Source organism: Sinocyclocheilus grahami, unplaced genomic scaffold (genome assembly GCF_001515645.1).
Source record: "Sinocyclocheilus grahami isolate Dianchi unplaced genomic scaffold, SAMN03320097.WGS_v1.1 scaffold1120.1, whole genome shotgun sequence".
Lineage (NCBI taxonomy): Eukaryota > Metazoa > Chordata > Actinopteri > Cypriniformes > Cyprinidae > Sinocyclocheilus > Sinocyclocheilus grahami.
Window position 1 is genome coordinate 51,926 of NW_015506299.1, and position 19,868 is coordinate 71,793.

The window sequence follows — 19,868 nt, forward strand, 5'->3', positions numbered from 1 at the left end:
CACATACTGTACATTATTGTTTCTCCTCTATGCCCCGCCTTTCTGAAATGTGTTGATTTTTACAAAGCTCATCTGTCTGAAAAGCGAGGTGTGCTCTGATTGGCCAGCTATCCAGTGCGTTGTGATTGGCCGAATACCTCAAGCATGTGACGGAAATGTTACGCCCCTCTCCATACTGTTGATGCCGTGTCCCAGTGTGACGAGACAAAACCAGTAAAACCCATTATAAACGAGGCATTTGTTGCATCCAGTGGGGACATAATTATGGATTATAATGACTTATACTGTCTTTTTACGCGTTGCGTTGCATCGCGCCGTGTAAACATAAACCATGTCTGCATTTGTGATCGGAGAAATGACAAACAACAAGCGCTACTCTACACTGCTCAAAACTCGCGTTTGAATCGTCTGTAGCAAATCCTTTAAATATGAAAACATACTTACAGTCTGTGAGTCAGAACAGCCGACATTGTAGTCTACTCTACCTGGATCAGGAAACAGTCCTCCATTAAATGTGGTGGACACAAGCAAAGCAACAACAATACTACAGCGAGAATAAAAGTTACGCCTTCTTTCTTTGCGTGAACATTTGGGCGGCGTTATGCAAATCTTCCCACATCGTGACGTAGACATGTGGGGGCGTGCTAGAACGAGCCGTTTTAGGTAGGCGTGGTTGACTCTTAACTTTTATAAAGAATATCTCTTTGGATTTGAGACTTTAGTCTTTGCAGCTTTACAGATCTTCTTTATGCACCAAGAGCTTGTAACACTCCAAAGAGAAAGGAAAATTTGAAATCGCATCATATGACCCCTTTAAATATAACAAATATCAACAATTAACATGAACGAATAATTATGAAATTACAAATATTAGATATTAATTATAGTTATCATAATTATTATAGCTGTAGTTTCTTTCTTGTAAAGAGTCACTTTAGCTGAAGGAGTCCAGCCCTTTAAATTGCCTTATTTCTCATTCTCGGGTGATTAAGCTGCTTGGGTGATTTTTGATGGAGCAGAATTTCAACTTTCAGCAAAAAAATTATCTCTGTAGCGTTTTTAGTACAGGGACGTGACGTGATATGTTGACCTGAGGGATGGTGCCCTTCACCAAAGATGGAATGTCCTCTTTAGTGTAGCCAATTGAAGACAAGCCATCCTCCACTTCCAGGTCATACAGAAATGATCTGAGAGTGTCAGCCAACACACGGCCAGCATCATCTTTCTTGATGCTACTCACATCGGTACCTTATAAAACACATACACAAACATTAACCATGGCCAATTAAATCATACAATGTTTCAAACATAGAACTTTCTATAAAATTATCTCCTAAAAATAAAGTCATTCATAACATAAACAGCACAAACTAAATATGCATTTTACACAATAAACATTTCACTTTCCAACACAGCAACACAAATTAATACATTTCTTTAGCAGCTTTTCTGAATGAGACATCTTTATAAGCTACTATAACATTACAGTGTTAATATTTGACACAGTTTTGAGTTTAGCCTTCTATGCATTTTACCTAGTATTTGTGCTGCCTCCAGGTGGCGCTCAGGACACATGTTTGCAGTGAAGGCAAAAACAGCAGGGGAAGTAAGAACTACAGACAGTCCATGAGGCTGAAAGAAAATGGCAGTGTAAAACACTGGGAATCTGCCACCAAGAAAAAACACAAAAGAAACTACTTTGAGATCCGATTATTCAAAAGTTTGTGGTCAATAAGATTTTTTTTATATATATATATTATTAAAAATATAAAAATATAATATAAAATATAAAAATATATTTTTGTCATTTTTTATATTTTTAAGTCTCACGAAGGCTGCATTTATTTGATCAAAAATACAGTAAAATCAGCAATATTGTGAAATATCACTTCAATTTAAAAAAAACCTTCAGACCCTTCAGAAATCATTCTAATATGCTGATTTGGTGCTAAAGAAAAAAAAACGTACTGACCCCAAATTTTTGAACGGTAGTGTAATACAGTTTATAGTTACCACTATAGGATGTTCTACATTGTAGCCTTTAGCCCTGTGAGTTTTGACATTCCCAGCAATGGGATACGACATTCCATGACTTGAACAAAGAAAAGGAAAAGTCAACGACACATTATCAGATAAATTCCACAAATAAATATCAATAGAACTATTGGAAGGACATCACTGTACATGTGATTTTCCTATCGGATTGAAATGAAAGGCATGTTATCTTAAAAGTGTCATGAAGGTCAATGCCTGCATCACCAGCTAGCCATTACTAACTTTCAACAAGAGCTGTGAGATCTCTACGCCTTTCCTTGAACTCTCACAGCAGTAAGTTCAGTCCACCTGTGCTGTCTGATGTACACAAATATGGAGAATTACTACAGTGCAGCACTAGTGATTCCATTAGCAGTCTCTTAAGTGTGTTGCAATTTGACGCTGCCAAACTCATTACCAGAATCAACTCTTTTTTGGGTGTTAATTTAATGTTAGTTCTGTTTAATTACCATAAATGGACTCCTGCATTGCCAAAGCCAATTCCAGCAAACACACTGGCCAGGTGCATGCTGGAACGAGCCTCCACATCTCCAGCATCACGCACCGCCCTACAACACACGCGTCTTCATATCTTAACATTATTACATTTCAATATAATAACTTTAAAATACAGAAAAAATTAAAACATCAAATATTTCAATAAAGTACCCAAATAGTCAATAAACAACAAAACTCATGACCTAAATCATATTATACATCCTAAAAACAGGAACATACCTCTTCAAGTATTTGGCAACGATCTTGAGAGCATGTCTTGCCCAAACATCACTGATTGGATTGCTGCCCTGGTAAGCTGGGCGATTGATGGGGTTGGATGGGCAGGGACTCCTTAGGTAATACGGCAAAGCAGTGAATGACTCTAATGCATGACTAAAAAGAGAAGGTTTTAAAACAAGCACAATGAATATCATTATCTAAACATAAATATCAAATATACACACGACCGTTCAAAAGTTTGGGGTTAGTAAGATTTTTTTAAAGACACTAATAATTTTATTCAGCAAGGATGCATCAAATTGATCAAAAGTGACAGTAAAGACATTTACTGTACATTGTTACAAAAGATAATGATCAAATAAATGCTGTTAACTTTCTATTCATCAAAGAATCCTGAAATAAAAATTAGTATCATATTAGAATCAGTATATTAGAATGATTTCTGAAAGATCATGTGACACAGAAAACTAACGGCTGCTAAAAATTCAGCTTTGCCATTACATGAAATTTTTTTATTTTACTATACATTAGCATTAATAAGTCGTTTTATTTCCTTTCATTCAAAAAATTAGAAACACCAAATGGGCAGATAATAAAGCAGGTTTATACAGAATCCTCAAACCAGTACTTTCTGTCAGTATACTTACATTTTCTCACAGTTAATAATGCTGTTACCTTGTTTAGTGATTGCCTTAGTTAGAACATAGTTAATAAATACTGTGTGCATGTAAACACACACACCAGAGCACATCAAAGCCACTGTTAGCTGCCACTCTGGATGGCATGTGAAGAGTATGTAGGGGATCCACCATTCCCAAAGTGGGCTTTAGGGCTCGATTTGCAATACCTGAAAAGACAAACACATTAATGTGCTAAGCTTACACAACAAACTTACACACTACACCCTAACTATTTAACCCTTTAACCATTACGTCATCTTAAACCTAAAACTCAACACTCAACCTTTCTCAACTCTGTATATGGAGAACGATGATGAAATGTTAATGAGTAAAATGGTTCTGCAAACCAGTTTTGGCCTTCAGGTTTTCAAAGTCAAAGATCGCCACTCCTGTAGTTTCACTCCCCGTTCCAGCCGTAGTAGGAACTTTCACATACACAGACACACACACAACAAAAACACGTATAATGTGTGTGCATATCTGCAATAGTTTTTAAATGGTTGTTCTATGGTCAATGGTTGTTAAGAGAGACAGAAAGGGGAAAAAAAGAAAAACTAATATTAAGTTTGACTTTGTACCAGCAATTAGTGGCTTTAGTGTGGCTGTGATGGGTTTTCCTTTTCCAATTGGTGCATTGACAAAGTCTAGAAATTCTGCCTCTGGATGAGATGCATAGAGATTGGCTGCTTTACAGGTGTCAATCACAGAGCCCCCGCCCACAGCAACATACACATCAAAATGTCCTTGTTTGGCAAAATCAATCGCTGCTTTAAAGCTGAAAAGAGAAAGAGAAGTTGCTTTTGCACTGTTGTTTTTAATTTGAAACACTTATATGGACATCAATTAAAACTGCCAACAATCTGCACAGTTCACCTTTTGTCTGTTGGTTCTACTCGCACATCCTCATAGATCTTATATTTGACTCCATGTTTTGTCAATGAGTCCAGCACTACTCCAACTGGCGGCAGCTGAGACAAGGTCCTATCCGTCATCAGACACACATTACGTGCTCCCATGTTCTGCAAATCCTGATTATATCAGCCAAAACAGCAAACTTCACAACCAACGACCTACAACTCCAAAGCTAAACTGAAATCAACTGAACAGGGACATTCTGAGCAATATGCAATATGATGAGCAATAATAGAGTCTACTTAATCAGTTCAGTGCCTACAAATGGAGCACATACAAAAACATGAAGAACATGAGGGTGAGTAAATGATTATACAATTTAATTTTGGGGTGAAATATTCCTTTACCATGCCAATTTCTCTGGTAACTCCTGCTCCATATCTGATATTTGAACAAGCCATCTGAAACAGATCAACAAGAATGAAATGGATAACCACAATAATAATAATATTTATAATTATTATAGTATAAAGATCTTTGATGTTATGATGTAACTCCTGGATATTCAGATTAATAATTATACTGAGTGACTGACATTGATTAAGAGAAAAGTGTTTCACAATAAATAACTGTAAATCATGTAACAAGGCATAAAATCTAATATTTAACATTGTTTGAAAAAACTATAAGTGGTGAAACTATATTTCACAACGCATAACTATCGAATATTAAATGCATGCATGTTGTGCACTTACTTCAAATGCATAATCTGTTTTCCGTTCACACATATGAACCTCACCTGTAGAAACTACACACACAAAATACACTCACATATGGCAGAGTCCATTTATTCCGAGAAAAATCACTGAAATATTTTACCTCGGTTATAAGTGTGGGAATATGCTTGAGAATGAGCTGGGCATCTGCACCTATAAAACATATTGCGTTCAAAAAATATCAGTTGTTATAATGATTATTCTGTGGAAAACAAAAAGGAGATGTTTGGCAGGAGAAATCAGTCACCATTCTGGAAAAAAGAATTGCAATGAAATTAAACGAAAACTGAGGCTGTCATTCTGCCTAATATCTTATTTTCTGTTCCACATAAGAAAGAAAGTCCTCCAGGTTTGGAACAACATGAGGTTGAGTACATTATGTCAGAATTTATTTTGGTGAACTGTCCCTTTAAGGGTCTGTTTACAATTCTTTCTTATCTTAGGGCATTGACGAGAGTCAACATGCATAACCTATACACATAGAAATATGAACGTGCACTCACTAAAACTAACACACTTTAATACCTTAACGGTGCAAACTTGAACGATTTAAACTTACGCCGCGCTCGCGAGCTGACGCATCAGATGAGCGGCTCTCTCACCGCCTGCCATGATTCCTGCTCGCGCCCGCTAGTGCGCGCCTCCAGCTGCTTACAGTTCGCACCGTGTCCGTCTGCCACCTGCTGACAGGTATGCACTCATGACTGAGGCGGAAACATGACTATTTATATTTATATTTATATTTATATTTATATTTATATTTATATTTATATTTAAGTTGTCACAATGGGAATTAATGATGATTCAAAAACATGAAAACCTATTATAAACGAGGCATTCGTTGCATTCAATGGGGACATAATTATGGATTATACTGACTTATACTATGCATAAACATAAAACCATGTCTGCATTTGTGATCAGAGAAATTATCAGAGAAAAGACAAACAACAAACATATACTCTACACTGCCCAAAAAACTTGCTTTAAATATAAAAAATATAACTCATGACTGAGGCGGAAACATGACTATTTATATTTATATTTATATTTATATTTATATTTATATTTATATTTATATTTATATTTAAGTGTGGCCTAGAGTGAGCGGTGGCGGCCTAGAGTGAGCAGAGGCCGGGGGCTAGAGTGCGGAACGGCTGGAGGGCTAGAGTGAGCGGAGGCCGGTGGGCTTAAGAACGGCACGGCCGGCGGATTCGACGAATGAGTGTCCGGAGGGCTTGCGGCAACCACATGTCACGACCCCGGGCTGGACTCCGCTTCGTCCACGGTGAAATCCGATCTGGTGAGCCACAGCGCAAAGTTGTAGTATTTCCTCAGCAACCAGCACCAATCAGCTCCAGGCATGACAAAGCAGATATCGTCCTCTTTTGGAAGGCCAAACAAAGTAGTTTCGCTTTCACAACGAAACACAGCGCCTTCATGACATGGCGGCGGCAACAACAATACTACAGCGTGAATAAAAGTTATGCCTTCTTTCTTTGCGTGAACATTTGGGCGGCGTTATGCAAATCTTCCCACATCGTGACGTAGACATGTGGGGGCGTGTTAGAACGAGCCGTTTTAGGTAGGCGTGGCTAACTCTTAACTTTTATAAAGAATATCTCTTTGGATTTGAGACTTTAGTCTTTGCAACTTTACAGATCTTCTTTATGCACCAAGAGCTTATAACACTCCAAAGAGAAAGAAAATACTTAAATCGCATCATATGACCCCTTTAAATTGCCTAAGGCTTCTTCTTCTTCTTTTTTTTAGCAAAGTTTTAAAAAATTATTAAAACAATTATAGAGTAGCCTACTTTTCATTAAAGTCTCCCTTTATTGTATAGTTACCAGTGTAGTTTTATTGCGTTCACTTGTTCATCCAACAGCTACAGAGCCACCAAAAATCAATCAATCAATCAATCAATCACAAGAACTAGGTGTTTGGAAACCAAGAAATAAAACAACTGCTTGACAAAATATACATTTGTACAATTTGACTCCTGCAAGATGCATGAAAACATACTACAGAAAAAAATCTAAAAATATAGCCTATTTATTTATACCACAGTCATGAAATGATGCATAAAGCATGTCCCTGCTGTGTTATCACAGTGTGCTGACTGTGTTTACTCAAGTCATAATTAATTAATGGTGTTGTGTTGAACTGTTCAGTGTGAAGCAGCTGTCTGTGTTAATTGATTTTAACAGAACACTTTTTCTAACAGCTGAACCACTTTAACATAATTATTTAATCTGTTAGTAATTATACCAGAATAATATAACAGAAACCATTCGAAACACAAACACTTTTATATAAATGAGATTAATTATTTTCTGAAACGTTTTACTTGAATGTTCATCTAACATTTTTAATTACTTGTTTCAGAATGTTTAGAGAACATTCAAAAGTAACGTTCCCATAATGTTTGCGAAATGAAAAAGGAATGTTCCCTTATCATCTGCATAACTAAGGAAAAAAGTTATAAAAATTATTTTTGTAAACTGGACATTATGAAAGTTCAGAAATGTTTTCATACAGGGAAAGTTCAGCCAAAAATGAAAATTATGTCAATTTACAAGTTGTTCCAAACCTGTATGAGTTTCTTTTTTTGCGTTGAACAAAAAACAAGATGTTTTTAAGAATGTTGGTAACAAAGCAGTTGTTATTCCCCACGGACTTCAGAAAAAAATACTATGGAAGTCAATAGGGACCAAAAACTGTTTACCTATATTATTCAATATATCTTCTTTTGAGTTAAGCAGTAGAAATAAATTCATACAGGGTGCAATAAATGTTGAATAAAGGATGACAGAATTTTCATTTTTGGGTGAACTATCCCTGAACATTAGCAAAACATATTTTATTAGCTGAAAAACCAAAAGAAAGCTTTTTTTAACAAACTTATCAAATTCTATCAAATTTATGAAATTGCGTATAAGTTCACATTTCCCTACAGACTAACATTTTACTAAACAAAAAAGCACCTGTTGAACAAAAAACAAGATGTTTTTAAGAATGTTGGTAACAAAGCAGTTGTTATTCCCCACGGACTTCAGAAAAAAATACTATGGAAGTCAATAGGGACCAAAAACTGTTTACCTATATTATTCAATATATCTTCTTTTGAGTTAAGCAGTAGAAATAAATTCATACAGGGTGCAATAAATGTTGAATAAAGGATGACAGAATTTTCATTTTTGGGTGAACTATCCCTGAACATTAGCAAAACATATTTTATTAGCTGAAAAACCAAAAGAAAGCTTTTTTTAACAAACTTATCAAATTCTATCAAATTTATGAAATTGCGTATAAGTTCACATTTCCCTACAGACTAACATTTTACTAAACAAAAAAGCACCTGTTCCTCCTAAACAGAGGCGGACAAAGTACTCAACTCCATTACTTGAGTGAAAGTACAGATACTGCTGGTCAAATATTACTCCATTACAAGTCAAAGTTGTAAAGACAGATTTTTACTCAAGTAAAAGTACAGAAGTACTTGCTTTTAAAAGTACTTAAGTACCAAAAGTAAATTTCCTTTTTTTATGTCAATGCACTGTTTTATTGTTGTACGTAGTACTTGCAATACTTCTGAAGCAACTTAGAATACATTACACCTACTGAATACAGTACAGTGAAATCCTGTAAATACAGAGTGATAAGGAAGATAAATAATCAAACCTGCTTTAAAACCCAGCAACACAACTGTAGCTGTATAACTTTACAACAGCAACACTGCTTTAACAAAAAAGCAAAACAGCAACAGACTTATTTGACATCAAAACAAACATTTTAAATGCTGTCTAATCGCTCTCGCGGTACTTTGATGTCACACACAGAACAGTCTGTGCAGTTCTGCTTCAAGTCCAACACCTATTGTGTTTTATTAGGAGATGCACAACAGTTCTTCTGTGGCTTTATAGGTAATATTTTCACGTACACAATTTAGCAAAATCAGACAATATTGTGTGTAATGTATACCACAATATTAACTTCTTATTATTGAATTGTTGCATTTGCAACTGGTCAGTATTAAAAAAAATGCTGGGAAATCACTTGATGTAGCCCCAAGAGTGATTACTGATAAAGTGTCTGAAAAAAAGAAAGTCACGTTTTAGAGAAGAAGAAAAAATCACCCACTGACTTTCAGAGCTGCCACATAGTAACAACTTTCTACTTTGAGGACCTTGATAGAAATGTAGTGGAGTGAAAAGTACAATATTTGTCTTTCAAATGTAGTGAAGTTAAAGTCATAAGTTCCCAGAAAAAATAATACTCAAGTAAAGTACAGATACTTAAAAAGTGTACCTAAGTACAATACTCAAGTAAATGTACTTAGTTAGTGCCCGCCTCTGCTCCTAAATAAGGCACATACATGAACACATTATTTGTAGCTATAATGCAGGGTAGTGACTCAATAACTGTCCCCGTTTCATGGCTGGCCATTCATGTTTGAGCTCCAGCACTCCCACGACAGGCAATTTGGAAAATGGATGAATGCATTTTGTCCATGTTTGTGATTATTTTAATGAGGTAAGATGTAAACCAGCTGATCCCGCGTGGGAGGCCCTTTGACACCGTACCCTGGATTGATTACTCGTGTCTCAGATCTTGCGCTCATCTGTGCCAACGATTTGAACAGGTGCACTGTAAAAAAAAAAATTCTGTAGTTTTTACAAAATAATTTTGGCAGCTGTGGTTTACGGCCAAAAACAAACAAGAAAATTTGAATGCAAACCAGTAAATTCAACAATGCACACTACTATTAAAATCTGTTTTGTACCTTTAACATACTGACAACCACCATAATAATGCAGGTGGTAAAAGAGAAAGCTACATGAAGAAGTATATACTAATATATAGAAGGTGCACATTCATGCAAACACAAAACACCATCATGGTAACACACATGATACTTAAATAATGCATTAAACTTTCATTAACCAACAGAAGATGTAACAGAAAGCCCAAATATACATAACTAATAACAAAAACGATTAAAAAAACATGATTATTTAAACAAAATACTTTCAATGTGGAGTGTCATGCAGGGAATTCTGGGAATATCAGTTTACAGTTTTTGACTGTAAATCATACATTGATTTGTTATTTTTACTTCTGAAAACTGTAAAATTAACAGCATTTTACTGTACAATTACATGAAATATCTGGTTAGATATTTTACCGTTTTCCCCTGTATATAGTACGGGAACTTACTGTTAACCTATTAACAGTTTTTTTCTGTAGCGTTTTTACAGTTAAAATGACACTTATTTCTTTACAGTGTGGAGGTGCGCTGCTCTCCCTCGGCGCTTCAGTGCGTCATCAACAGAGTCGCTCAATTACCGGCGGTTGAATCAGATTCATTAACACGAATTAAGAAAGTCCCGGTTAATTCAGAGGAGACTGACTCTCGATTAAATCTACAACGTGAACTAAACACACGACGGAATGCAGGAGCATTTTCATTTTGGATTTACTTGAACCGCAGCCAATTATTCCATGACTCATTCCGGTGATTCTGTCATCTCAGAAATAAGATGCTCTTCGCCTCATATAAATAAACCCCACTGATGCTCGAGATGCACCGACAACCGACTCTCACAAACAAGGTCATTTCCAGTAGACACCGACCCGAGGTAAGCATTCACTCAAATCATGCCTTTTACAAAATGACATAAATCGTAAACTGTAGCTATGCTAATGCGTGAAAGTGTTAGTTAATTATTTGAAATAGTTGTTTGTAATAAAAGTAATGAAACAGTTTTTTTCTGTAGCGTTTTTACAGTTAAAATGACACTTATTTCTTTACAGTGTGGAGGTGCGCTGCTCTCCCTCGGCGCTTCAGTGCGTCATCAACAGAGTCGCTCAATTACCGGCGGTTGAATCAGATTCATTAACACGAATTAAGAAAGTCCCGGTTAATTCAGAGGAGACTGACTCTCGATTAAATCTACAACGTGAACTAAACACACGACGGAATGCAGGAGCATTTTCATTTTGGATTTACTTGAACCGCAGCCAATTATTCCATGACTCATTCCGGTGATTCTGTCATCTCAGAAATAAGATGCTCTTCGCCTCATATAAATAAACCCCACTGATGCTCGAGATGCACCGACAACCGACTCTCACAAACAAGGTCATTTCCAGTAGACACCGACCCGAGGTAAGCATTCACTCAAATCATGCCTTTTACAAAATGACATAAATCGTAAACTGTAGCTATGCTAATGCGTGAAAGTGTTAGTTAATTATTTGAAATAGTTGTTTGTAATAAAAGTAATGAAATCGAATCAAAAGTCTGAGCCCACTTTTTTTCTTAAAGCCAGACATAAGGTATGGAATTTTGAAATGTTATGACGTGAAACTATTGGCTACACTGCAACAAAAAAATGCATTAAACATGACATTTTTAAACGTTAAAATTGTTGCTCTTTTGTTAGTTTTGACTGCATTGTCCTCATTTGTATGTCGCTTTGGATAAAAGCGTCTGCTAAATGACTAAATGTAAACATTAAAGCGTAACAGGATGACTATATGCCCGCATGTCATTAAAAATGCTCAAATGGAATAGAACATTTTCAGGTTAAAAAGTGCAGTAGGCTAGTCTCAGATTTCTGGAACCCATATATGGGTTATATAAAAAGAAAGTATTAATGTATAAAAGTCATGCACACATTAAAGAATAAAGAGAGAGAGAGAGAGAAAACTTTTTCAAGTCCTGTTCACGTTTTTATCGCCCATTATTTCACGTTTATTCAGATAACCGGAAGTTTCCCTCAATGAAGCTGCACGTGCTACTCGCTGCTGTGTCCCTCGGTGTGTTTGTCTCGCTTTCTGGATCCGCCCCCGGACACACGAACACGCAGCTGCCGGTTCTGATGCGCTCAGGAGCGGAGTACTTCATCAGGCTGGACAACGCCGCTCACAGTCCGCGCGCGCCAGACCGGAGATCACCGACACGCACCGAGGCGCTTCAGCTGCAGCTCACGCAGCGGCGGTTAGGAGGTAAGCTCGGTAGTGTCGGTAACGAGATCATAAACAGCTTCGAGGAGCGGGAGCGACGGTCTGAGGATCCGCCAATTTCGCTGGATCTGACTTTTCACCTGCTGCGCGAGGTGCTGCAGATGGCGCGAGCCGAACAACTGGCCCAGCGCGCGAGCAACAACCGCAAGATTATGGACGATTTAGGAAAATAATACACGTCTTACACAAATACATTATATGTATAACGTATTAAAATATGATTTTATGTTTCTTGCTAAAGTGGCGTTAGACATGTTTAGGGTTTACATGTGAATAATCTTTTAGTTCTTGTAGGCCTTTTCCTTCATCTTTTAATTTATTCAGAAACAGGCATATCCTCAGTAGGAACATATACAAAAGACAAGACTTATACACGTATTAATAATCCTTTATTTTCCATTTTAGTCAGCTACTTTAGTCAGAAAATATTATCAATGAATATTTAGGCCTAACAGTTGTGTTTTCATCTCGCCAAATTCCTACTTTGATATTGAATGCATATTTATGACTGTAGTGTCAAAGTAACAAAATATTAGTTATGAAGTACTTTTCTGGAACGTACTGTGATGTTGCAGGTTTACTAACTTAGTCTGATATTATTTTGGCATATTTAACCAGGAAAAAGAGAAAACGTGGCATGGTCCATCCTCAGATGTCTGGCTGGGATCGGCAGTTACCTAAATATATGGAAAAGAAGGAGAAAATGAGATGGAAAGAGACAGATGGCGATGGCTGGACAGAAATGGAAGCAGTAAGACAGAGCAAAAGGGTTTTCATAGTGATTTGTGGTCATAACATAATACAGTATCTATCGGTGGTCATATGAAATAGTTTTGAAATGACTGAAAGGTTAGAGATGGGGCAGGTCAGAGTTTAGGCTTTTTTTGATTGTCACTCGTAATTCAGGATTGTTCTGGTTTTGTTCTCAGCTCTTTTGGGACAAAAACTTCCAGCCTTTTGACTAGCAGCTCAGATTCTGAAGCTACCAGCCTATTGCTCATGTTTAAAGGGGTCATATGATGCGATTTCAAGTTTTCCTCTCTCTTTGGAGTGTTACAAGCTGTTCGTGAATAGATAAGATCCCTAAAGTTGCAAAGACTAAAGTCTCAAACCCAAAGAGATATTCTTTATCAAAGTTAAGACTCGTACACGCCCTCCTAAAACGCCTCATTTAAACACACCCCCACATGTCTACGTCACGATGTGGGAAGATTTGCATAACGCCGCCCAAATGTTGCGTAACTTTATTGTTGCTGCCACCGCCCCGCCACCATGTTGTGAAGATGCTGTGTGTTTCGTTGCAAAAGCGAAAATACTTTGTTTGGCCTTCCAAAAGAGGACACGACTAGAAATCAGTGGTGAAGTTGTATTTACAACACTGTTCCAGAACAGTTCAACCCAATACCTGAGCAGGTGCGTCTGTGGAAGAGTTGTGACTTGTGTCTAGAGTGGGCGTAAATAAGGGTGTGTTCTCTGCTGGGTTGATGTTCACTGATTGACTTGGTTTTGATGACATCTGGGAGGAGTCAGCTGCCATTGGTGGAGATGTCGGTACAGCGGTTTGTCTCTGCTGGGCCGGGGCAGGTGTAGCCAATGAAGATGTCTCAGTCTCTGGACTAACAGTACCTGCTAATTCTTCCTCATCCTCATCCTCTTCATTTTCATCACCATCTACAATAACAGAGAGAAAGATATTATATAAAGGAACAGATTAAAAAAAAAAAAACTGAGTTAATTTACCCTTGGTAAAGTCCATGCTGAGTATTGTTCTTCGTTCAGAGCTGAAGTTTGCAGTGAAATGATCCATATTTTCATATCCACGTTCCACCTTTTCTAAATGAGACACATTCCTGCCTTCTGCTATCCTGAGATGAAGAAGACATAATGAATAAGATGGCATCAGAAGGATGAAGTGTACAGTTAAAAAAAAGTTATAATCAGTAAAATGATTATTTGAATCTTACTTTTGTAGTAGAGGCTTTGTATTCTGTTCGAGAGACATGTAGATTAAAAACAATCCATTGTTTAGGAAAAACATGCTTTCTTTTCTAATACACAACATATTATTTTACTTTTAAGTGTTTTTGTTAAAGAAAAACATGCAAGACTACAATAAAGAACTTGGCAGACCTGCAAGAAGATGGCCATCTCAGATTCCTCCATCGTCTGAAATCCTGTCTCCACTAATTTAGCTGTGTTATCCAGGTGCTCTCTGTACCTGCACAGATGATTGCTGTGATTAGCAGAGTGTGTAAAACCTGCATAAACATACTTATTATGGAAAAATAAAGAAAATATGCTGTTAACACATTAAAAAACTTTGAGTGAAGCAGATAAATGTGTTGTGTGCATTTATGTGTGTGTGTGTGCATGTACTTGCACTGTAGGCCACCGATGTAGTTAAGTTTCTCCTGCTGTTCTGCGGTGATCTTCAGTGTGAGTTCTCCTCTGCGCTCTTCCAGAAGAGCATACAGACGATCAAACCACTCACATACACGAGACTTCTGCCTACGACCGTTCTCCTACACACAAACACACATGCACTGACATCATTACAAGGACCATAATGTAAGAAATAACTAAACGTTGAAGACATGGTAAAAAAAAAAGGTAATTGCTGTTGATAACACACACACACACACACTGACCTCCACTGCGCTGCAGCTTTCCTCCAGCTGACTGATGACGCCCTGAATTCTGTCATTGTTGCCAACCAACACAGCAACACCATCAGACAACTCGGTCTGCGCACACAATCACATAAATATAAACTGATCAATCATCATGAAGATTAAATACAGAGGTGCAGGGAGAGGAAAGCAAAAAGATCGATTTAAAGCAGTCTCACTTTCTGGGTCTCGTAGACAGATTTGAGTGGAGCAACCTGACAGGACTGATGACTCCCAAAGACTTTACATAGCGAACAAGTGGGAATAGAGCACGTCAAACAGTATATATTAATCTTCTCATCCGGATGCTCCTCACACATCAACCATAGCTTCACCAACTTCTCCAATTGTATACACAAATATGTATTATAAATAATAAGTTGTCATCACTATACAGCAGTACGGCTGCTGATTTTAAAAGCACCACAAGAAAATCAAGCTTAAACGGATACTTTTGGAACATGTCTAAACTGGTTAATAGCTGTTCCAAGCCATTCCAAGCACAAGACAATCTTGAACCAGTAACATACCAAATGTTCATACCAGCTTCTCAAGATGTTTTTTGAAATATAGTGTTATAAAATACCATGCTCCAAAAATAGATGTTAACTTTAAGTTTTGTATAGGCCTATACTGGCGGTACCTGAAAGATGTCATTGGCACATTTGCGGCAGAGGTTGTGCTGGCACGGTAAGATCACCACCGGCTTGGTGAAGATCTCAAGGCAAATTGGGCATATCAGCTGCCTCTCCAAACTCTCCATGGTCTCGCGCGTTCTTGGGCACCAAGAATCCAAATCCACGCTCATCACGCGGAGCGCACGCACTCGTCGAACACACTCTGGTGTGTGTTGGTCTATTTTATTTTTATTTTCTTACAAAAGAAATGCAGTTGCAATACTGTCTACCCGTGTGGGACGCGTACAAAACGCTTCGTCACCTTCCTCCACGTCTGGTCTGTTTTTAGAACGGGTATGTCAAGGTTGCCATGATTACGTGACCATATATGAAAACTGCGCCGCGCGAGACCGGACAGCTGTCTGCCCCCCACCACAAGCTCGCAAACCTCCCCTGCCCGGCCTGGAATCACACTCACACCCCTGGAAACCACCACACAAGTCCAGTCTTTCAGACAAGTCATCTTTTCCCAAACAAGTTTAATGAGATGCTTTTCTTGTTCAAATTTGACTTACTTAGCCTACGTGTAAAGGAGACGCTCTTCTATTTCTGCTACTTCTATCTAACGGTCTTTAAAAAAGTTTCATTTAAAAGCTTTTGCTTAAATTGTCGTCAATTGGTTTTCTAGACAAATATTAATTTAGAAAACTAACATTGTTATTTATTTATTTATTTATTAAAATCGTTATTAAAAACGAGTTCAGGTAGCCTATCACTAGACACAACACAAATTGAGTGTTCACTATTATCATTTTGCATCATTGACACAATATTTTCCTAATAAATGCTGTACAGTTGCTTTGACACAATCAGTATTGTTAAAAGCGCTATATAAATAAAGGTGACTTGACTTGACTACACTGACATGAAAAACAGTGTTAGAGCGCCATCTAGACGTTCAGTATTGCTTTATATTTTTCACAGTTGCTGAACTTGTGGACCTTTTTATTGTGAACAGTTTCCAGATACTACAGGTGTGTCACGCGTACAGACGCACACGTCTGTCTTAACACAAAACCAGGAAACCAGGGAGTGTAACAGTTCAATGTCTCTGTGTTTATTTGTACCTACACCCTGTAAAATGGCAGAATCCAGTGTTTCAGTTCAGCTGTTCAATCTGTCTGGATCTACTGAAGGATCCAGTGACAGTTCCCTGTGGACACAGTTACTGTATGAGCTGTATTACAGGCTGCTGGGATCAGGATGATCAGAAGGGAGTCTACAGCTGCCCTCAGTGCAGACAGACCTTCACTCCAAGACCTGTTTTAGGTAAAAACACCATGCTGGCTGAAGTGCTGGAGAAACTCAAGAAGACAAAACGCCAAGCTGCTCGTCCTGCTCAATGTTTCCCTGGATCTGGAAATGTGAAGTGTGACATCTGTACTGGGAGAAAATATAAAGCTATCAAATCCTGTCTGGTTTATAGACCAGTGCTGTATATGTTATATGTGTATGGTGGATGAACACAAAAACCACAACACTGTATCAGCTGCTGCAGAGAGGACTGAGAAACAGGTATGAACTGTATCATACAGAAATAAATGCATTTTATCATATATTTTATAGCCTACGCTATTGACAAAATTAAAGTAACTTATACATAATAAGAAGCTATCATGTGCAGTAGCCTAAGGTTTTAAATAATTTGGTTGAATTGATGGCTTTATGTTATCATGGTGTTGTCACAAGTACGATTCATCTCATTTTGAGAGGACAGAGAAAAGTAGGAGTGAAATTTGTCCTCTTCTGTTTCACGAGTTCGCCTGCTCATCCAGTGCTGATGGCTAATAAAAAAATAAAAAAACTTGGCTTGCTGTCCTCAACGGAGGCTCGAACCCGAGGCTCAGTTTGAGCTCCGAGTTCAACCACCCTATTGCAGTACTACATAGAGGGAGAATATCAGAAATAGGTGGAGGGATGCTTGAAGAATTGTCGCTGGGACTGCGCGATGAGTGCTGCTTATATAGGCTCGTACTAATGATTGACAGGACTGAATGATTAGGCTCCTCCCGAACCTACGTTTGGAACCTCATTTAATGATACACTTTTATAGTGAGCCTTTATTCAGGAAGATACTCTATATATTTTTGTTTATGATGAAATAGTATCAGAACATGTTAATAATTCTCCTGTCTTGCGTAGCCATACTTCTGAGTAAATGGCAACTTAATCTGACTAAGATCCGCCTAATTGAACAGAGGACTGATTTTTCACATATTTCTGTGGTCTAACAGAAGCATGTGGATGACACCCAGAGAAAATTCCAGCAGAAAATCCAGGAGAGACAGAAGGAGCTTGAGGAGCTGAGAGAGGCTGTAGAGTCTCAGAAGGTGAGTTCTGAGCAGAAGAACAGCTGCTGGCTGCTGAAGAGCTGTTTCAGACTCAGTGTGGACTCTCCTCCAGTCAGTCAGTGAGGAGCCGGTGCTGGAGCGTTTTCAGTCCCACTGAAGCCCACTGTGGGGAACAGGCTGTGTGAGGTAGCAGTAAGAGCTGAGTGAATGGACTGATTCTAATGCTTCTTTCTCTCGGTGTCCTAACAGCGCTCTGCACAGGCAGCAGTGGAGGACAGTGAGAGGATCTTTACTGAGCTGATCCGCTCCATTGAGAGAAGCCACTCTGAGGTGACACAGCTGATCAGAGATCAGGAAAAGGCTGAAATGAGTCAAACTGAAGGACGATTGAAGCGAATTGAGCAGGAGATTGAAGATCTGAGGAGGAGAGACGCTGAGCTGGAGCAGCTTTCACACACAGACAATCACATCCATTTCCTCCAGGTAACAGAGATCTGACAAACAGGACAGTGGTCTTCAGGAAGGGACGAGTATGTTGTACAGAAATTGTGTTTCTATCAAATGTTTTTGTGTCTTTAGCTGGTGTTTCTCTTGTGTCTTTGTGTCTGTGTAGAGTTTCCAGTCTATCTCTGTTCCTCCTGGATCTACAAACTCACCCTGTCAAACTGTTAGTTCTCGTCTCTCTTTTGATGATGTTGGAAAATCTGTGTCTGATCTTAGAGAGAAACTAGAGCATTTCTGCAGAGAGGAGAAAAAAAAGATATCTGCTAGAGGTAAAATACTGGACACGCATGCTTTCTGAAATAAGTCAAATATCAATCAATTTAATGTGCATTAAAATGAACGTGGAATTGTTTAAATGTTTTCACCAAGGATGTCTGTTGGTTTCCTTAGTGAGATACAGATCATTCCCACTCATGAATATGAGAGCAGGAAGGAGTTCCTACAATGTAAGTGACCAGATGAGCTCACACACACACACACAGAAACAAGCTACTGTACATTTAAACACTATGAAGAACACAGGTGTACACTGATGAATCAAATAAGTATCCAAAACTAGATGTTTTGATAGTGACTGACTGTTGAAAGTTGAACTAGACATGCAATATGAGTTTCAGCTAACATGCTGTATTATTGATTAAAATTCAGATGATTCAGTTTATTGATTTTATATTCTTTCCCCATCAGATTTCCAGTGATTTACACTGGACCCAAACACAGCACATAAACGCCTTTATCTGTCTGAAGGGAACAGAGTGTTTACTGACACTCAGAAAAAACAGCCATATCCCGATCATCCAGAAAGATTTGATCCTTACCTTCAGGTGTTGTGCAGAGAGAGTGTGTGTGGACGCTGTTACTGGGAGGTTGGATGGACTGGACATGGATGGTTGAGTATATCAGTGTCATATAAGAGTATTGGCAGGAAGGGAGACTGTGCTGCAAGTAGAATTGGAGCTAATAATCCTTGCTGGTCTTTGATGTGCATGCTTTATTGACAAATGTGAGTTCTGGCACAGTAATGTAATGACTGCAGTCCCTGTAGTCTCCAGCTCCTCTAGAATAGGAGTATATGTGGATCACGGTGCAGGAACACTGTCCTTCTACAGCGTCTCTGACACAATGACCCTCATTCACAGAGTCCACATCACATTCACTCAGCCTCTCTATCCTGCGTTCTGGATAGATCCAGGAATAGGTGTGAGACTGTTTGATCCTTAATGTTGGTGGTATCGAGATTCTAACAATAATAATCCCATATCATTAAGGCTGATCATGTTATGTTGTTTACATTATTTGTTGATGTTAATGTCTTCATTTCTTTAATTTAGCTTGTTAAATATTGGTAAATATATCCTGTTTATGACATAAGGGCTTAATTTCTTGCAATCATGAACATGCATTTTAAGAAGAAACAAATGTATTTTGTACTTAAAACACAGATGACTGCTAATCACCATTAATTTCTTTTTGTATACATATATGTGCTCCATTCAACTATCAGAATGTGCTCTTTCTCTGTCCAAAAGCATTTAAGCATTTTTAATGTGGCTGAACACATTAAATTAAACATGAAATGTTGACGTAGAGAGACTGAAATAGTATTTTCCTGTAA

General features: G+C 38.0%; 4 protein-coding genes across 5 annotated transcripts in view; 2 read left to right on the forward strand and 2 right to left on the reverse strand.

The window, feature by feature from the left end:
• The window catches only part of LOC107567008 (alcohol dehydrogenase iron containing 1), a 9,402-nt gene extending 3,638 nt beyond the window's left edge, over window positions 1-5,764 (reverse strand). The window contains exons 1-13 of the mRNA XM_016252591.1: window positions 5,640-5,764; window positions 5,184-5,233; window positions 5,060-5,112; window positions 4,712-4,765; window positions 4,326-4,480; window positions 4,031-4,227; window positions 3,800-3,877; window positions 3,514-3,619; window positions 2,773-2,925; window positions 2,505-2,603; window positions 2,014-2,092; window positions 1,536-1,632; window positions 1,091-1,248 (exon numbers count right to left, since the gene is read on the reverse strand). Coding sequence (XP_016108077.1) covers window positions 1,091-1,248; window positions 1,536-1,632; window positions 2,014-2,092; window positions 2,505-2,603; window positions 2,773-2,925; window positions 3,514-3,619; window positions 3,800-3,877; window positions 4,031-4,227; window positions 4,326-4,480; window positions 4,712-4,765; window positions 5,060-5,112; window positions 5,184-5,233; window positions 5,640-5,692 — 1,332 coding nt within the window. The 5' untranslated portion in view covers window positions 5,693-5,764. The remainder of the gene's footprint in view (window positions 1-1,090; window positions 1,249-1,535; window positions 1,633-2,013; window positions 2,093-2,504; window positions 2,604-2,772; window positions 2,926-3,513; window positions 3,620-3,799; window positions 3,878-4,030; window positions 4,228-4,325; window positions 4,481-4,711; window positions 4,766-5,059; window positions 5,113-5,183; window positions 5,234-5,639) is intronic.
• Window positions 5,765-10,374: 4,610 nt separating this feature from the next.
• On the forward strand, window positions 10,375-12,285 carry LOC107566996 (corticoliberin-2-like). Of its 2 annotated transcripts, none has more exons than XM_016252581.1 (2): window positions 10,375-10,722; window positions 11,849-12,285. In XM_016252581.1, exon 2 carries the CDS (start codon window positions 11,869-11,871, stop codon window positions 12,283-12,285), a length of 417 nt encoding a protein of 138 aa, XP_016108067.1. In that variant the 5' UTR covers window positions 10,375-10,722; window positions 11,849-11,868. The 2 variants fall into 2 exon arrangements, with proteins under 2 accessions (XP_016108067.1, XP_016108066.1); XM_016252580.1 differs by lacking the exon at window positions 10,375-10,722 and adding an exon at window positions 10,905-11,252.
• Window positions 12,286-12,472: 187 nt separating this feature from the next.
• Window positions 12,473-15,102, reverse strand: LOC107566990 (tripartite motif-containing protein 55-like). The gene is made up of 8 exons (XM_016252572.1): window positions 14,961-15,102; window positions 14,761-14,856; window positions 14,489-14,634; window positions 14,243-14,330; window positions 14,077-14,099; window positions 13,853-13,977; window positions 13,518-13,783; window positions 12,473-12,789 (listed from the first exon to the last, which is right to left on the reverse strand). Exons 1-8 carry the CDS (start codon window positions 15,099-15,101, stop codon window positions 12,709-12,711), a joined length of 966 nt encoding a protein of 321 aa, XP_016108058.1. The 5' UTR covers window position 15,102; the 3' UTR covers window positions 12,473-12,708.
• A 1,437-nt stretch (window positions 15,103-16,539) lies between these two features.
• On the forward strand, window positions 16,540-19,180 carry LOC107567000 (tripartite motif-containing protein 29-like). The gene is made up of 7 exons (XM_016252583.1): window positions 16,540-16,628; window positions 16,829-16,973; window positions 17,693-17,788; window positions 17,999-18,232; window positions 18,363-18,513; window positions 18,631-18,699; window positions 18,941-19,180. Exons 1-7 carry the CDS (start codon window positions 16,540-16,542, stop codon window positions 18,949-18,951), a joined length of 795 nt encoding a protein of 264 aa, XP_016108069.1. The 3' UTR covers window positions 18,952-19,180.
• Window positions 19,181-19,868: the final 688 nt, after the last annotated feature.